The 18155-nt window shown below is 57.0% G+C and overlaps 2 protein-coding genes across 2 annotated transcripts; both read right to left on the bottom strand.

Moving 5' to 3' along the window:
• Positions 1-517: 517 nt before the first annotated feature.
• On the bottom strand, positions 518-3582 carry LOC311168973 (anionic trypsin; the record flags this gene model as incomplete). Its single annotated transcript, XM_084230677.1, has 5 exons — positions 518-667; positions 914-1050; positions 1431-1684; positions 2534-2693; positions 3543-3582. 5 exons carry the CDS (start codon positions 3580-3582, stop codon positions 518-520), a joined length of 741 nt encoding a protein of 246 aa, XP_084086803.1.
• An 8984-nt stretch (positions 3583-12566) lies between these two features.
• On the bottom strand, positions 12567-17382 carry LOC311168972 (anionic trypsin-like; the record flags this gene model as incomplete). The annotated part of the gene is made up of 6 exons (XM_084230676.1): positions 12567-12716; positions 12993-13129; positions 13509-13762; positions 14614-14773; positions 15524-15584; positions 17353-17382. The coding sequence occupies 6 exons, from the start codon at positions 17380-17382 to the stop codon at positions 12567-12569; spliced, it is 792 nt and encodes a 263-aa protein (XP_084086802.1).
• Between the last annotated feature and the right edge of the window lie 773 nt (positions 17383-18155).

Raw genomic sequence — 18155 nt, 5'->3', positions numbered from 1 at the left:
TCAGGAGTGAGGGCGGGCTGACGTGGACAGCTCTGCTGTACCTGTGTCCTTCAGAGCAGGGCGGGGTGTTGGGAAGTGACCCCAGTGGGCTGCAGGGGGTGGGGGATGGGACCAATGGTTTAGGAAGCTCAGGGAGGAGGGGAATCAAGAGGCCAGGATGTTCATGGTCTTCCCGGAGCAGCTGGCCCTGGGGCGAGAGGCTCTCATGGTCCTGAAAAGAGGTACAAGGGCCCAGACCCCCAATATGCAGCACTGGCCCTGCATCACCTATTTGAGGGGATTTTTATGACCCTTGTTTTCATTACAAAACAGCTTCTCAGCTCTCTGCTTCCTATTCCTTGGATTCCACCTGTCCCCTCAAACTGTGAGTCCATATCTGGGGCATCCCCTTTGGGAGCTGGGCTCCCTGCTTATCCCTGAGGTGCAGCCAGGCTGAGGCAGAAGCAGGGCCGCAGGAAGGCACAGACACGGGCACTGAAGTAGGGTCAGTTTATTTCGGGGTGTGGGGAGGAGGTGTCTAGTAGGCAGCCATGGTCTGCTCGATCCAGTCCACGTAGTTGCAGACCTTGGTGTAGACGCCGGGCTTGCCCTTCTGGGCGCAGCCGTAGCCCCAGGAGACGATGCCCTGCAGTTCTCCGTTGCAGACCACGGGGCCACCGGAGTCACCCTGGGGGAGGGAGGCGGGATGGGTTATCCAGGAGAAGCCAGGTGGGACTGAGCCCCCCTCAGTCACCCTGAGACACCCTGGCAGTGGGCATCTCCGTACCCACATCCTGCAGCTGGGGCCGCCTGGAGCCTGTGCCCAGGAGATACCCGCCAGACAAGCTGGCCTGGTCCCGGCTTTGGGCACCGACTCAGGGGTGCCATCCGCTCCCCAGGGTGAGTGTGTGAGTGGGTGTGCACGCGCCCTCACCTGGCAGGAGTCCTTGCCACCCTCCAGGAAGCCAGCGCACACCATGTTGGCGGTGATCTGGCCGGGGTAGGAGGCCTCGCACTGGGCCTGGCTCAGCAGAGGGGCGTCCAGGCACTGCAGCAGCTCGGGGTAGTTGACTTGGGGGCAGGAAGAGAGATGAGGGGGCATGTGGGCGAGGCCGGCACGGGGAGGGTGATGGAGGGCTGAGCCCAGGGCAGTCAGGAGCAACCCCTGGATGCGAGCCCCAGCAGGAGGCGGGAGCTACAGTTCCCCCAGGAGTCCAGGAGGCTCCCCGCCCAGGAGGTGAGAGCAGAGGGTCCTCCCCATGCTCTCTCCCCACCCCAGGGGTCAGCCCTGGAGACCCTCCTCCCTGCCTCACTGCACCCAGCCCAGCAGGGCCCCGGGCTGTGCACGTGGGGGACACGCAGGAAGCAAAGGGGTTCAAGCCCAGGACACACTTGGGTCTGGGAAATGTGGGGACTGAGGGAGTGGGGGGTGAGCAGGGGACCCCACTTACCGCCAGAGCTCAGGGTGTTGCCCCAGCCAGAGATGAGGCACTGGGTGCCAGCGGGGGCGCAGCTGGTGGGCAGGGACACGGAGGCCACGCGGGCGCTGAGGACGGCGGGCTGAGCCAGGCGGATGAGCATGATGTCGTTGTCCAGGTCCCAGCCGTTGTACCTGGGGTGGCGGATGACCTTGGCGGAGTCGATGAACTGCTCGCCGCCCTCCAGGACGTCGATGTTGTGCTCTCCCAGGCGGACCTGGATGCGGCTGTGGGAGGGAGGGCAGGGCTTGTCTCCAGGCCAGTCCCCAGGGCTCTGGGCTCCCTGCTGGGGCTGAGGGGGACCTTGGGGGGCAGGGCAGTGGGGAGGGTGGGTCCTCCTCTGCCTCAGAGGAGGGTGGTGGTGAGAGGAGCAGGGAGAGGGGAAGGTAGGGAGGGGGCTGCTCCTCAGCCTGCTTGTCCAGCCCCCTGGTGCCCCCTTGCAGCCAGCGCAGTGGGCACTGAAGGGCTCCTGGTACTCTAACTGTGCACAGGGCCTCCCCTCCCTCTTGCTCAGTGGTAAGCCCCACATTTTGTAGGAGCCCTTCCTGGGTTCTGACTGCAGCCCCGCACCTGCAGCACCCCCCTCCCTGGGAGTTAGTTGGAAACACACAATCCCAGGCCCAGGCAGACCCTCTGAGTCAGTCCTGAGCAGCCCCTGGGGTGGCGGTGCTGATGACTCAGGTCTGGAAGCTGATTCTCTGGATATTGGGAAAGGCAGAGACTGTCAAAGCCCAAATTATTACTCTCTCTGCAGATTCAGAGCCCTGGGCTGGGCTGGTGATTTACTCAGGGGGTTCTGAGGTGCAGCCCCAGGTAAAGCAGGGAGGTGCTCCCTGGCTCCTGCTGGGCCCTTCTGCCAAGTCACTGCTCCCTGCTCCTTGGGCCCATCGCCCTGGCTGTCTGAAAGATTTCTCTGGGGTGTTAGATGCTGTCAGTCCTGTGGCCTCTCTTCACCCCAGCTCCTGCCAGTCTATTGCCACTGGCATCTTTTCCCGTCCTTGCAGGGCACACCGGAGCCCACCACAGCACCCTTGGGCTCCCAGCTCTGAGGCCAGCACGGGCGGGGCTGCACTTACGACTTGTAGCAGTGAGCAGCGGACACCACCCACTGGTCGTTGATGAGGGAGCCCCCGCAGAAGTGGTAGCCGGCGTTCAGGGACACCTGGTAGGGGATGGAGTTCTGGGCGCAGGTGTAGCCCCCGACGATCTTGTCATCGTCGTCAGCGGGGAAAGCCACTGCAGGGCAGACGGGGAGAGGGTGTTTTAGCTGCATGTTTGTGGGGATCTCTCCCTGCGCTGGACCCTGCTCCTCATGGTGGGTTAGCCAGCAAGGCAAGGAGCCAGGCAGTCAATGAGCACCCGCTCCACAGGAGGGGGACATCCCCAGGAGCCTCCCCAGGGCCCCATGTGTGCAGGGCACAGAGCCAGGAGCCTGCAGGGCTCAGCTGGGGGCCTGGGACCTAGACACGGGATGCTGCTCTTGCTGTTTCATTACAGTCTGCTCCCATGGCTGTCTGTGCCCCGATGACAGGATGAGTTGTCCTAACTGGAGCAATCCTGGCCACGTAGCCCGGCTGCGTCCAGCTGCACCCAGCTCTCCCATAGGTCAGATCTGCACTAGGAGTTCCGGGATATCTGCTCCAGCCCCATGAGACGGGACACAGGTAGGTTCATTTAATGGACCATAGTTAAGGGGGTTCGGCCTGGGCCGAGAATCTGGGAAGCTTAAAGATTCATGGAACAGCACACCCTGAGACAATGAATTCAGAAGCACTGGGGGTGGGACCCGAGTAGCTGTTCACCAGCCCAATGTAGCATGGGAAGACGCTGTCCTGGAGACACCCCAGGCCGCAGCACTGAGCTCCCCACTGTAGGTTGTTCCATGGACCCCGCCACCTGCTCTTCCTTTGCATCATCCCTGACCACAGCCCTGAAATGGGTGAGGGATGGGCCCAGAGTCCCGCAGGAGGGGAGGGCCTTAAAGAGAGCCCAGAGGGAAGAGGTGACCCAGCGCAGAGAGCACAGGGGAGACCAGGAGGCCGTGGGAGCAGCAGCGCGGTGTCTGGCGGAGGGCGCGGGGCTCACCAGCGGCTCCCACGAAGGCGAGGATCAGCAGGGGATGCATGGCTGCAGAGTGTGCCCGAGGCGGTGCAGGGCGGCCTTTATACCTCCCGGGTGGGCGCAGGAGAGGGCGGCGGGTCTGGACACCTCCCAGGGCAAACACACCTGCGGCTTTCCCATGCCGGGCCCGGCGTCAGCTCTGCGATGTTTGGCCGCCCTGTGGGCTCGTGACCCCGGGTGATAAGGGAACTGCGCTTCTGAGCGCAGAGAGGAGGGTCAGCTAACTCTTGGAAGGGATTCCACCTGCCACGGCTGGGTCTTCTTATGCAAGGAGACGAGGGGCAGGAAGGGGAGGAAGGACGTGGGCCCTGGAAGCGCTGGCCTGGTGGAGACGGACGACACCGCTGTGGAAGGGCTGGGAGGGGCGCCCACTGCGCTGCCCACTGTCCCAGGGCCCCTGTAGAGCTGAGAGGTTGTGTCCAAATCTTAAATCTCTGAGCATGAAGACTCTTCCCTTGAGTCTAAGCAATGGGTAGGGTATCAAGCCTAGCGGTTTGTGAAGGAGATCCGGGGAGACGAGTAGGAGGCGGGAGGAGCTGCCCCTCTACAAGGCTTGTGGGGGAAGGTGTCAAGGGCGGGAAAAGGTTAGCTCGTGACCTTAATCTGCTTCATTGTGCGTGGGGTGAGAAGACCCACACCCGCCTCATCCTCACCCTCCGGCCACTGGTGGTCTCATCCCTCTGCTGTGCGGGGAGGGTCACTCTCAGAAGTCTTGTCTGAGGCCATGGAAAACAGACCCGGCCAGCTAGGGGCTCTCAGCCTCAGCAGGAATCTACGGTCAGATCTGCTGGACAGTTCGGGCACTGGTCAGAGAACAGCAGGGGGTAGAGACATTTGTAGAAGGGACAGGCACTGGGCATTGGGCAATGGGCATACTGAGGCCTGGGGCATCTCTTTAAAGTTAAGGGCTTTCTCCTAGAGCTGCAGTGGGACTGTTTTCCCCGGCAAGTCAAGAGTAACCTTCCCAGCAAGGTCTCAGGGGGTGACCTGCGGGCATGTGACGTGACGAGCCGGGAACCGGGGCAGGTGTGTGGAGGAAGGAAGAGCACCTACAGGACAGCAGGTCGAAAGGGGTTTATTTAGAGAAACAGGCCAGGAGCTGCCAGCAGCAAGAAGCCAGAGGAGACTTAGGAGAGGACAGATGAGAAGCAGAGGTGGGGTCCCAGAAAGGGTTGCCACTGGGTGAATCCAGGGTCAGGGTTCTCTAGCGGTGCCCGTGATCTGGGTCCTGGGGTGGGCAGTAGTGGTTGCAGTTCCATTCTTGGCCAATGTCCTAATGTGTTAACCAGTGATAGTGTGTTGAGCTTTATTTTTTTCCTGTTAATGTGATGTTGTGTGTTTCCTCCAGTTAGGTCTCCAGAGCCCTGGTCCCTATCTTCCTGTCAAGGTCAAACTGCTCACTGCCAAGGACAACAGACACAAGCCTGTCATTTTTTGAGGCACAACCAGCCAGAGGGGTGCGGAGATGGAGGGAGCATCTGAGTGCGCCTGACTTTGAGAGCGGCTGGGGAGCCTGCTTAGGAAGAGGCCTCTCCTTGGCCCCTCTGGCTCAGGGTGGGTGAGGAGTGGGCTGCGTTTGCATCTGATTTCTCTGAAAGGTAGACACGAGGGAATGTTCTGTGTGTGCACCTGGTTCAGGGTCTGGTGTGGGAGTAAGACAGGAGCAGGTTGGAGGGCTGGGGTCCAGGGTTGCTGGTGTGAATTGGGGGATGTGTCTGCTCCAGCGCCTGGGTGGCTGCCCCGTGGCTTGGAGACCCCCTCCTACTCAGCCCCCAGTTCTAATGGGCCCCTGACTGTGTGGGACTGTGACTGTCAGTGCCTCACCCAGGCTGCTCAACAGCTCCACACACACACTCCACTGGCCCGCTGACTCCTAGGCATTGAATTTCAAGTGTGAGTCTTCATAAATGTTTTCACTGTGAATTGTACAGAATGAAATTATTTTCATTGACGAGGAAGAACCCATCCTTACATAGGTGGCACCTTGTCTGGGAATGCGGAGCTGGGATGGGAATGTGGAGCTGGGCTCAAGGCTGGGAAGATCTGGTTGTGCTGCCAGGCTGGGATTTGCAACAGGAGGCCAGTGAAGGCTTCCTGAGGTCAAGTCAAGTTTCCTTGAGGACAAACATACATTCTGATCCCTGGGAACCTTGTCTTTCTGGCAGAAATAGAAACTGAATTAATCTTTCACCTGGCTCCTGGTCTTGACATTTACCTTGCCGTGACTCCTGGCACTTCTGAGCCACAGCTGAGACATGGAAGTTCACCCTCTCTGAGCTGGGAGGGGCTGACTCATCCTGTGAGCCTCAATATGTGGGATCCCCAGGCATTGTTATTCTCAGGGCTATTGTTTGGTACCCAGAGATCTTGGGCCTGCTAGGCAGACAGCCAGGCAGGAGGCCTCTCACCAAGGACAAAAGTCCTGGCGTTAGGAATATACTGGGAAGTCAGTATCTGCTGAAAAGAGAAGGCAGATGTGGACAGATTAGCAAGGTCCGGTAAAATACTTTACTTGAAATTATTAGCAGAAAGTTAGGTCAGAATAGAAAATATGCTTTGGCTACTGGGAACAATGGAGCCCCTCAGGCATAGCCCGTGGTCACGTCACCCTATCTGACTGCCAAGGATGTGCATTTCCTACCTACTTGCCCCACCTTTGATCTTGACTCTAGTAAGTTCGAGACTGCCCCTGGATGGCTGCCTGGTGAGGTATAGTCCCTCTGTGCTTCTGAGTGCTCCACATGGGCAGTGGGAATCTCTCTCTCCTGCGGCGCCTCCAATGATGCTGCTCCTGGGGGTGACATCAACAAGAGGGGCTGTTCCTATGTCACCCAACATGCTATCTTGCCTGTCCGCTCGTGGTGGGGTCTCCATGGTAAGTCTTGCTTAGATACTCAGAACAGACCCTGCGATGGGTCCTGAGGACACAGGTGTACCCCTGATAGGTGTGCGGTGGAGGAAAATAGAAAACTGGAAAAAGGGACAGAAACTTTTGGATTGGTGCTGCTTGCATTTCAACTCGTTCCCAGGAGACTCCTGGGCTGCTGGTCCAGGGACACGCTTGAGAACCACTGCTTTGGAAAGTCTGTGTCCTCAGTACACAACCCTCTCAGCTTATAGGCTGTTCCTGCATCTCTGGTCATCCCTGGAGTTGCCAGGAGGACTGACAAGGCTGCTCCCTAAGGAGCTGGAGGCCAGGTGCCAATGCCCAGGCAGGAGCAGGGCTGTGCTGGGCCTGCAGGTGGGGCAGGAGGGCAACCTCACTGAGGCCAGGGCCAGCCTGGGGGAGAGGAAGGGGAGGGGCTGGGAGCCTGGGAGCAGGCTTTGTGAAGACGGTGATGGGCAGTGGGAAGCACGACCGGCTGGTGGCCAGCAGGGCCCAGAGCTGTGCGAGGTTCCTGGCCTGGAGCACAGCAGAGAGGGGAGGAGGCAGAGGTGGAGTTGGAGACCCAGGCAGACAGTGCAGGGAGAGCATCCTCTACTGTCCTCTGGTCTGCGACCGTGGGGGAAGTGCCTTCCGGAAGTGGAGGTCACAGAATGTGACCGTGTCTGGCATTCTGGGTGCAAGGGGTAGCTGACCTGGGGACTGCTCTGATTTGCCTGTTTCCTCTGAGGGAAGCAATGTTGGCAAGTGGCGAGTGGCTGCACTGGTGGGGGTGGAGCTTCAGTGGATTAGGATGTGCTCAGGGAGGAGGGGGATCAGGAGGCCGGGGTACTCATGGGCTTCCCTGGAGGAGCTGGCTCTGGGGACAGAAGGACTCCCACAGTCCAAAGGAGAGGTTTCAGGGGCCCCCAGTCTGCCCCAATGTGCAGACCCGGCATGGCATTGACTTTTTAAAATTTATATATATACATTTTTCACATGATTGATAATTTTTTAAAAGATTTATTTATTTATGCATACAAGAAGTGGGGTGCAGGCCAGAGTATGGGGTTGAGAAGATTCACCAGAGACAGAATGGGGAGCAGAACAGGCAGATGTACCGAATCCTCTCATGTACCACGCCCTTGCACCTCGCCTGCACCCCAGCTCCTGCATGCATAAATAAATCTGAAAAAAAATCATCACAAAGGAAATCCCATTTGACCCAGTGATCCTGATCCTACTGCTGGGAATTTACTCAAAGGGCATGAAAACGCCAATGTGAAAACCAAGTCACAGAACCAACCTAACTGCCCCTCGCCAGACAGCTGGGTGAAGACATGGTGGCATCTGTGCCCAATGGAGTACTACTCAGCTATTAAAAAAGATGAAACAGTGCCTTTGGGGACAAAGCGGAGGCTCTAGCTGTGGTTGTGCTCAGTGTAATATGACAGAAAGTGAAAGACAGTCGCCAGATGGTGTCACTCAATTGCAGAATATAAATAACCAAAGAAAACAAACTGGCGAAGCACAACAAAAATAATTCTTGGAGTCTGGGAAAAACATGTTGGTTACCAGAGGGGACAGAGCTCTGGTGGGGGGGGGAGTGAAGCCTGTGCACCTAACTCCCCAAATTAGGTAGGTATTGGAATAATTGACAAATCAATAAAATTTGAGGAAAAAAAGTCTATTGATTAAAAATAATCTGTTTCAGGGAGAGAGCTGTTTCCACTCATGTCCAGCAGTCAGCTCACCTCCAACATTAGCTAGGAAACGTGAGCCAAACCTGAGCTGTAAGTACTTCTTAACTTCCGTGGTCCTAGCACACCGACTCCACAGGCGTAGATGTCACACGTAAAGCAAAAAGCAAAACCCAATTGGATTCACCCACCCGGGACTTCCGCCAGTCGGCCCGAGCGGGCTCTTGAGTGCATTTCGCTTTTCTTTTTCAATCCCAAAATAGCTCTGAGCGTCCAGAAGACCAACATATTTGTCCTGGAGGTCCAGTGGGGACCCTTGATCACTTTCTGTCTCAGATTTCCCTCTGCAGGTTAAAAAAGGCTGAAAATAAACACACCTGAAGAGCTGAAGAGAGGGGCAGGAGAGCATCTTAAGGCTTCTTGTGCCCCCAAGTGGAGAAGAGGGAGCATTAGACAAGGAAACCTTCAATAAGAACCTGGAGGTGGAGGGATGAGGGACTGGGGGTGGGGCGGTGGGGGGGTGAGGACTGAAGCTCTGTTGCCAAGGCAACCACGGCATCTCTAACCAGCCATCCCCATCAGCCTCGTCCCCTCCTTCACGCCCATCCAGGTACACCCTCTTGTTAGGGTTTGCCCTGACGCACGCCTGCCTCTTGTCTCTCTCTGCATCCGTCTGCTTCTCTCTCCCTCTCTTGCCACCAGGGAGGGGAGGAGAGACCTTCAAAAAGCAATCAAGCAACCTACAACCCCAAATAATTATCAAAATTCCTAAGTGCGTGTTTCTGCTACCAGTAAAACGTCACCTCCAACCCACCCCAGCCGACGACGGAGCCCCTGGCCCCTTTCCGGCCCAGAGGCTGCCTGGGCCTCCTGGAGATACCGAGTCTCCCCAAAAAACCAAAGGAGACTCTCAGGTGATGATAATGAACCCACTAGGCAGCCGGAGGGGGCACCCTCGTGGGCGCACACCCTCCACCCCACGCCCCGAGACAGGGTGTGTGCATGTGCGAGCCCTGGGCCAAAGGCCAGGCATGACATGTGCGGGGCATGACATGTGGCCCCGCAAGCCTTTGGGAGACTGGGTGCTGGGCACCGGAGTGCACCAGCCGGGACCTAGAGAACCCGCAAGGGATTTGTCCACACGGAGGCCAGTCACCATCCCACACGCATGGCACCCGTGCCCGCCTGGGGAACTGAGGGAGGCCTTCAGGAGGAGCTGGCGGGGCCGTGGCTCACTCCAGCTGGCAGTCAGAACCCCGCAGCAGGCACCCTCCACCCGGCCGCGGGCGGGGAGGGTGGGGTTTTTGCACAGCTGTCCGTCCCGCCCGGCTCAGTGTGATACTCCAGGCGCAGAGGTAGAAGCCAGAGTCTTTAACGAGGACCTTCTTAGAATTCAGGATGAACTTGCCGTCTTTGGGTCGTTCACCATTCAGGTGCTCGAGTGCTTCAGGTTCAACATTCTTAACACTGATGGAGGTGAAGAGCAGCTGGAGGGGCCCCCCTGCAGTCTGGCGGTACCAGTAGAGGTTGGGGTTTGAGGTCCCCTCCACGGTGCACTCCAGGGACATGGGCCTGTCCACCAGCTGCACCTTGCTAGGCGGCCATTGACGGATGGTCTGGGCTCTGACACCTGTGGGAGGGTCAAGAGCTGTTCAGAGAGGAAGACCAGCCCGGCCTGCTCTCCATCCTGACAGGGGGCGGCTCAAGGCCTTGCATGGCGGGGACCTGGAGGATCATCACGGGGAGCAGACGGGAGGGTCAGGATGCAGGTGTCCCTGGGGAGGGGGGCCAAGAAAGCAAACTCCTTCCCAGGAGGTAGGGAGCACTCAGCAGCCCGCCACTAAGGGTGAAGTCCACATTCATCCCAGACAATTGCCAGAAGGTGCCAGAGAGTCGTGCAGACAGCTGAGGCTCTGGATTGGCAGGGCTGGGCGAGGGTGAGGACTTGAGGAGAGTCTCATCACCTATCTAAGAGGAGAGCACCCACCTAAGATCGTGCCCAGCAGAAGGACCAGAGGACAGCAGAGCATGGTCCAGGCAGCCAGGCCTCCCGCTCTTGGCCTGACCGCACCTCCAGATCTGGGCCAGACGTGGCCAGACCCCACCCTCAGAGGGACAGGCTGCCGCAGAAGAGACCTATCGCTTCCCTGAGCTGGGGAGGAAGTGAGGCTGGTCTTCTCAAGTGAGAGATGAATCATCCCCACCCTCCCTGGGAACCAGCTGTTCCCTGAGCTGCTTATCTTTACTGAACCCTGCTCAGTCCTGCTATGGAAATGAGATTCCTGACTCACCAGTCACAGGAACCCGGGGTGGCTCTCTGGCTCCCCCTGGAGACCATGGAGAGGGACTGCAACCAGCCCAGCCCCTGTGATCAGGGCAGGGTGATGAAAAGGGAGTCTAGACTCTCCCAAGCTGGAAACTGGCCATAGCATTTGTCACCTGGGTCGCTGGAAAGGAGAGAAAAGCAGACCAAGGCTCAAGAGATTTAAGTCTTCAGAGGATTCACTGCAAAGAAACTCAGTTCTGAGGGAAGGAAGCTGCCTGGCACTCATGCCAGATATCACAGTCCCTTCATTCCTGGCAGTCAGGATGCCCGACCTGCACAGGCAGAGCCGGCCACTGAACTGACCAGCCCTGGCCTCTGTGTCCCACGCGCCTCTGATGCCAGACCTCCCTCTCGGTGCAGCATGAGGTGGATGCTAAATCATGCAGCCTTGAAACAGACAGACCTGGGTTCTCACCACAGCTCTACTCCTTGCTAATATAGGAAGCCCCAGAAAATGAGCCCCTTGATTTTCTCATTTGACACTTTAAAATCAGAATAAGAAATTCAACCATGAATGACTGTAACACCAACAAATGGTTGCTAGATGCACTTTGCCTGGGGCATTGCTGAAATTCTCACATGTGTTGGCTGGCTTTTGGGCTCCAGGCAAAGCTTGTGCCTGTAATGAAGAGTGGAAGCTTTGCAGAGGCATGGGGTGGAGGGTGGGGCCTGAGGGGATGGCAGAGTCTTGGGAAGTATTGCCAAGCCATCAATCCCTGACAGCTAAGGAGGAGAATCTGCCAGGCAGCTGATAAAACCTCATTCTCCTGAAAGGAGTCACCGGACCCCAAGATGCCTGGAATACAGCCAGCCTGTCCCTGGGAATCTCCCTTTATCCCTGCCTCTTCCATGGTCTGTCATCAGAAATGGCTCATTTTCTTCTTTTTTTTTTAAAGATGTATTTATTTATGCATACAAGAACTGGGGCACAGGCCAGAGGTGTGGGAAGTGACAGGATTTAGCAGAGACAGAGTGGAGAACAGAACAGGCAGATTAAAATACATTGCTAAGGGGAGCAGCGGGCGAGTCAGGAGAGGTCTGCTGCACCATGTGGGTCACCTCCCTGGCTGGGGATTGAACTTGTGCTGCAGTGGTTGCAGATTGCCCCATATTGTTGCATCTTAAACCCTTTCGCCACAAGGGAGGCCCCCATCATTGATAATTTTTAAACAATGTTTGCTTTTTTTTCCCCCTCAGGTGTAGTCACCATAGAATTTCCCCCATCCATGCACGATCACCACAGTCCCCTGTGCTCCTCCCTTCCTCCCTGCAGATGTCTTTGGTTTATACATGTTTTCTGGTTTTGTCTGTTTTGTGTTGGTATTATATTTTTTCCCTGATGTCTCATTTGGTTCCCCTATATTCATCCTATAAGTGAAACCATCCAATATTTTTCTTTTTCCTTCTGGCCTATTTCACTGAGCATAATTCCTTCCACCTCCATCCACGTTGCTGTGAATGGCATGAGTTTATCTTTTTGATTTCTGAATAATATTCCATTGTGTATATATACCACATCCTCTTGATCCAGTCATCTGTTTTTGGGCATTTGGGTTGTTTCCAGGTTTTACCTATTGTAAATAGTGCTGCAATAAACATAGGGGTGCAGGTGCTCTTTTGAATCATTTTTTTTTTAATAGAGGCATGCTTTATTTATTTGTTTGCTGGTTTGTTTGTTTGTTTTGTTTATACATGCACTGGGTACAGTCAGAAGCGTGGGAGGGTGAGAGAATTCACCAGAGCCAGAGCGGGGAGCAGAGCAGGCAGAAGGACCGAAGTACACTGCTGAGGGGAGCAGCGGGCAGCAGGAGAGGTCTGCACGCCTCTTTTGAATCATTTTTGAGGAGACTTTTCTGACACCTATTTCATCTGTCATACAGCACCTCCTATCCACTGATTCTTGTTCCTTGGATCCCACTCAAAGCCCTCAGACTGTGAGTCCATCTCTGGGGCACCCCCTTTGGGAGCTAGGCTCCTTGCTCATCCCTGAGGTGCAGCCAGGCTGAGGCAGAAGGACCCACCCAGAGCAGGGATGCAGGAATGCACAGACACAGGCACTGAAGTAGGGTCAGTTTATTTCGGGGGTGGGGAGGGGGTGTCTAGTAGGCAGCCATGGTCTGCTCGATCCAGTCCACGTAGTTGCAGACCTTGGTGTAGACGCCGGGCTTGCCCTTCTGGGCGCAGCCGTAGCCCCAGGAGACGATGCCCTGCAGTTCTCCGTTGCAGACCACGGGGCCACCGGAGTCACCCTGGGGGAGGGAGGCGGGATGGGTTATCCAGGAGAAGCCAGGTGGGACTGAGCCCCCCTCAGTCACCCTGAGACACCCTGGCTGTGGGCATCTCCGTACCCCACATCCTGCAGCTGGGGCCGCCTGGAGTCTGTGCCCAGGAGATACCTGCCAGCCCTGGGCATAGCCTCAGGGTGCCGGCCCTGGGCACAGCCTCAGGGTGCCATCCGCTCCCCAGGTGAGTGTGTGAGTGGGTGTGCACGCGTGTGCACAGGGTGTCCGCGCCCACGCCCTCACCTGGCAGGAGTCCTTGCCGCCCTCCAGGAAGCCAGCGCACACCATGTTGGCGGTGATCTGGCCGGGGTAGGAGGCCTCGCACTGGGCCTGGCTCAGCAGAGGGGCATCCAGGCACTGCAGCAGCTCGGGGTAGTTGACTTGGGGGCAGGAAGAGAGATGAGGGGGCATGTGGGCGAGGCCGGCACGGGGAGGGTGATGGAGGGCTGAGCCCAGGGCAGTCAGGAGCAACCCCTGGATGCGAGCCCCAGCAGGAGGCGGGAGCTACAGTTCCTCCAGGAGTCCAGGAGGCTCCCCGCCCAGGAGGTGAGAGCAGAGGGTCCTCCCCATGCTCTCTCCCCACCCCAGGGGTCAGCCCTGGAGACCCTCCTCCCTGCCTCACTGTACCCAGCCCAGCAGGGCCCCGGGCTGTGCACGTGGGGGACACGCAGGAAGCAAAGGGGTTCAAGCCCAAGACACACTTGGGTCTGGGAAATGTGGGGACTGAGGGAGTGGGGGTGAGCAGGGGGTCCCACTTACCGCCAGAGCTCAGGGTGTTGCCCCAGCCAGAGATGAGGCACTGGGTGCCAGCGGGGGCGCAGCTGGTGGGCAGGGACACGGAGGCCACGCGGGCGCTGAGGACGGCGGGCTGGGCCAGGCGGATGAGCATGATGTCGTTGTCCAGGTCCCAGCCGTTGTACCTGGGGTGGCGGATGACCTTGGCGGAGTCGATGAACTGCTCGCCGCCCTCCAGGACGTCGATGTTGTGCTCTCCCAGGCGGACCTGGATGCGGCTGTGGGAGGGAGGGCAGGGCTTGTCTCCAGGCCAGTCCCCAGGGCTCTGGGCTCCCTGCTGGGCTTAGGGGGACCTTGGGGGGCAGGGCAGTGGGGAGGGTGTGTCAGTGCCTGCCTCAGAGGAGGGTGGTGGTGAGAGGAACAGGGAGAGGGGAAGGTCAGGGAGGGGGCTGCTTCTCCGCCTGCTTGTCCAGCCCCCTGGTGCCCCCTTGCAGCCAGCGCTGTGGGCACAAAAGGGGTAACTGGCTTCTCTATCTGTGCTCACTGGCTTCCCATCCCTCCTCCTCAGTGGTGAGCCCCACATTCTGAGAACAATCCATCCCAGGTTCTGAGTGTGGCCCCCACACCTGCAGTGCCCCCCTCCTGGGAATTAGTTGGAAACACCCAATCCCTGGCCCAGGCAGACCCTCTGAGTCAGTCCTGAGCAGCCCCTGGGGTGGCGGTGCTGATGACTCAGGCCTAGAAGCTGATTCTCTGGATATTGGGAAAGGCAGAGACTGTCAAAGCCCAAATTATTACTCTCGCTGCAGATTCGGAGCCCAGGGCTGGGCTGGTGTTTTCCTCAGGGGGTTCTGAGGTGCAGCCCCAGGTAAAGCAGGGAGGTGCTCCCTGGTTCCTGCCAGGCCCTGCTGCAAATTCACTTCTCCCTACTCTGAGGGCCCATCGCCCTGGCTGTCTGAAAGGTTTCTGTGCGGTGTTAGATGCTCTCTTCCCTGTGCCCTCTCTTCACCCCAGCTCCTGCCAGTCTATGGCCAGTGGAACCTTCTTCTCTCGTCCCTGCAGGGCACACCTGAGCCCACCACAGCACCCTTGGGCTCCCAGCTCCCAGTACGGGCGGGGCTGCACTTACGACTTGTAGCAGTGAGCAGCGGACACCACCCACTGGTCGTTGATGAGGGAGCCCCCGCAGAAGTGGTAGCCGGCGTTCAGGGACACCTGGTAGGGGATGGAGTTCTGGGCGCAGGTGTAGCCCCTGACGATCTTGTCATCGTCGTCAGCGGGGAAAGCCACTGCAGGGCAGACCGGGAGAGGGCGTTTCAGACGCATGTTGGTGGGGAGCTCTCCCTGTGCTGGACCCTGCTCCTTAGGGTGGGTTAGCCAGCAAGGTGAGGAGCCAGGCAGCCAGTGAGCACCCCCACCCCAGGGGGCCTTCCCAGGTGTCTCCCCTGGACACCTCCCAGGGCAAACACACCTGCGGCTTTCCCATGCCGGGCCCTGGGTCAGCTCTGCAATGTTTGGCCTCCCTGTGGGCTCGTGACCCCGGGTGATAAGGGAACTTCGCTTCTGAGTGCAGAGAGGAGGGTCAGCTACTTCTTGGAAGGGATTCCACCTGCCACGGCTGGGCCTTCTTATGCAAGGAGACGAGGGGCAGGAAGGGGAGGAAGGACGTGGGCCCTGGAAGCTCTGGCCTCGTGGAGATGGTCGACACCGCTGTGGAAGAGCTGGGAGGGGCGCCCACTGCGCTGCCCGCTGTCCCAGGGCCCCTGGAGAGCAAGGAGGTCGTGTCCAAATTTTATGGCTAAACAAGAAGACTATTCTCCCATGTCTAGACAATGAGTAAGAAGGTCTGAGTTAGTGGTTTGGGGAACAAGATCCCAATTCCAGGGGCGATGTCAAGGAAGGTGTGAACAACTGAATCTCTTTCCTACCAAGGATTTTAGGGAGGGTTTCAAGGAAGTGGTAGCAAAGCTCAAATGCTTCACTTTACTGTGCTTCATTGTGCTTTGGGTCTGAAGACCTGTCCACACCCCTCACCTCACCCTCTGGCCACTGGGCCTTCTCATCACCCACACTGTGCAGGGTCGCTCTCAGAAGTCTTGTCTGAGGGCATGGAAAACAGACCCGGCCAGCTAGGGGCTCTCAGCCTCAGCAGGAATCTAGGTCAGAACTGCTGGACAATTCGGGTACTGGTCAGAGAACAGCAGGGGGTAGAGACATTTGTAGAAGGGACAGGCACTGGGCATTGGGAGGACAGTCACAAAGTTTGAGTTAGGGGCTTTCTCCTAGAGCCGCAGTGGGACTGTTTTGCCCGGCAAGTCAAGAGTAAACTTCCCAGTCAAGTAACCTTCCCAGTCAAGAGTAACCTTCTCAGTGGGTGACCTGCGGGCAGGTGACGTGATAAGCCGGGAACCGGGCAGGTGTGTGGAGGAAGGAAGAGCACCCACAGGACAGCAGGTCGAAAGGGGTTTATTTAGAGAAGCAGGCCAGGAGCTGCCAGCAGCAAGATGCCAGAGGAGACTTACGAGAGGACAGATAAGAAGCAGAACAACCCCCGCGCTGGAGGGGCCCAGAAAGGGTTGCCGCTGGGTGAATCCAGGGTCAGGGTTTTCTAGCAGTGCTCATGGTTTGGGTCCTGGCGGAGGTCGGCAGTGGTGGTTGCACAGTTTTATTCTTGACCAATGTCTTAATGTGTTAACCAGTGATAGTGTGTTGAGCTTTATTTTTTTCCTATTGGGATGTTGTGATGTTTCCTCCAGTTAGGTCTCCAGAGCCCCAGTCCCTATCACTGCCAAGGACACCAGTCACGGACTTCTCCTTTTTTTTTTTTTTTTTTTTAAGATTTATTTATTTATGCATACAAGAACTGGGGTACAGGCTGGAGGTGTGGGGGGTGAGAGGATTCACCAGAGACAGTGTGGGGAACAGAACAGGCGGATTGACTGAAATCCACTGCTGAAGGGAGCAGCGGGCAAGTCAGGAGAGGTCTGCTGCCCCATGTGGGTAGCTCCCTGGCCAGGGGTGGAACTTGTGGTGCAGTGGCTGTGGACAGCTTCATAGGTTGCTTCTTAACTCCTTGTGCCACCAGGGAGGCCCAGGCCTGTCATGTTTTGAGGGATGCAGAAACAGAGGGAGCATCTGAGTGGGCCTGTCTTTGAGAGAGAGTTAGGGAGACTGTTTAGGAGGAGGTCTCTCCTTGGCCCCTCTGAGCTCAGGTGTGGAGTGGCCACGTTTACATCTAATTTCTCTGAAAGGCAGACAGGAGGGAATGTTCTCTGTGTGTGCACCAGTCCAGAATCAGGTGTGGGAGAGAAGATAGGACCAAGCTGGAGGTTGGGGTCCAGGGGAGCTGGTGTGAATTGGGGGATGTGTCTGCTCCAGTGCCTGGGTGGCTGCACCGTGGCTCAGAGGCCCCCTCCTTCCAGAGTCCCCAGTCCCAATGGGCCCCTGACTGTGTGGGACTATGACTGTCTGTGCCTCACCCAGACTGCTCAACAGCTCCACACACACAAACCACTGGCCCGCTGGCTCATAGGCATTGAGTTTCAAGTGTGAGTCTTCATAAATGTTTTCACTGTGAATTGTACAGAATGAAATTATTTTCATTGATGGAGGGAGAACCTAATCCTCATGTCGGCGCCATCTTGACTGAGAATTTGGATCTGGGATGGCAGAGCTGGGCTCACAGCTGGGAAGACCTGGAGTTTGCTTCCAGGCTGGGTATCTCCACAGGAGGCCCTGAAGTCTTCCTGAGGTCATGCTAGAGGCTTCCTGAGGACAATGTACATCCTGAACCCTTGAGATGCTTGTCTCCTTGCAGAAATAGAAAGCTGAGTTAATCTTCCACCTGGCTCCTAGTCTTAACCTTTACCTTGCCACAAACCTGGACCCACTGGGCCATGCTGAGTATGGAAGGTTCTTCAGTGTGCTGGGAGGGATCTGACTAAGTTGTGGAGCCTCAATAAGAGGAGCTTTTCCTATAATGTCACCCATCATGCTGTTTGTTTTATACCCTTGTGGTGGGGTATTATTGGGGAGTCTTGCTTAGACATAGGACAGAGCCTGATGGTTCCTGTAGACACAGGTGTCCCCCAGACAGGTAAGCAATGGTAGAAGATAGGACTGGAGAAAAGGGACAGAAAATTTTTGAATTGTTGCTTTTTTTTTAAATTTTATTTTTTTTGCATAGAAGAATCAGGGTGCAGGGCCTCCCCAGTGGCACAGTGGGTTGAGCGCCATGCTATGAAGCTGTCCATAGCCTCAGCAGTGCGGGTTCAATCCCGGCCAGCTGGTGAGAATCCTACATGGTGCCTCAGACCTCTCCTGTCGCGCCCGCTGCTCCCCTCAAAGGTGTATTTCTGTATGCCTGTTCTGTTCCCTGCTCTGTCTCTGGTGAATCCTCTCACCCTCAGCGCCTCTGGCCTATACCCCAGTTCTTGTATAAAAATAAATAAATCTTTAAAAGAAAGAAGAAGAATCAGGGTAGAGGCCAGACATGCAGGGGGTGAAAGGATTCACTAGAGGCAGAGCGAGGAGTAGAACAGGAGGACTGACTAAAATCGACTGCTGAGGGGAGCAGCGGGTGAGCCAGGAGAGGTCTGCTGCGCCATGTGGGTAGCTCCCTGGCCAGTGTTTGAACTCAGGCCCTAGAGGTGACAGCGATGAGACTTAACC

The sequence above is a fragment of the Talpa europaea genome, assembly GCF_964194135.1.
Source record: "Talpa europaea genome assembly, chromosome: 3".
NCBI lineage: Eukaryota > Metazoa > Chordata > Mammalia > Eulipotyphla > Talpidae > Talpa > Talpa europaea.
The sequence above is the reverse complement of the archived record's forward strand: the minus strand, read 5'-3'. Positions and strand labels throughout refer to the sequence as shown.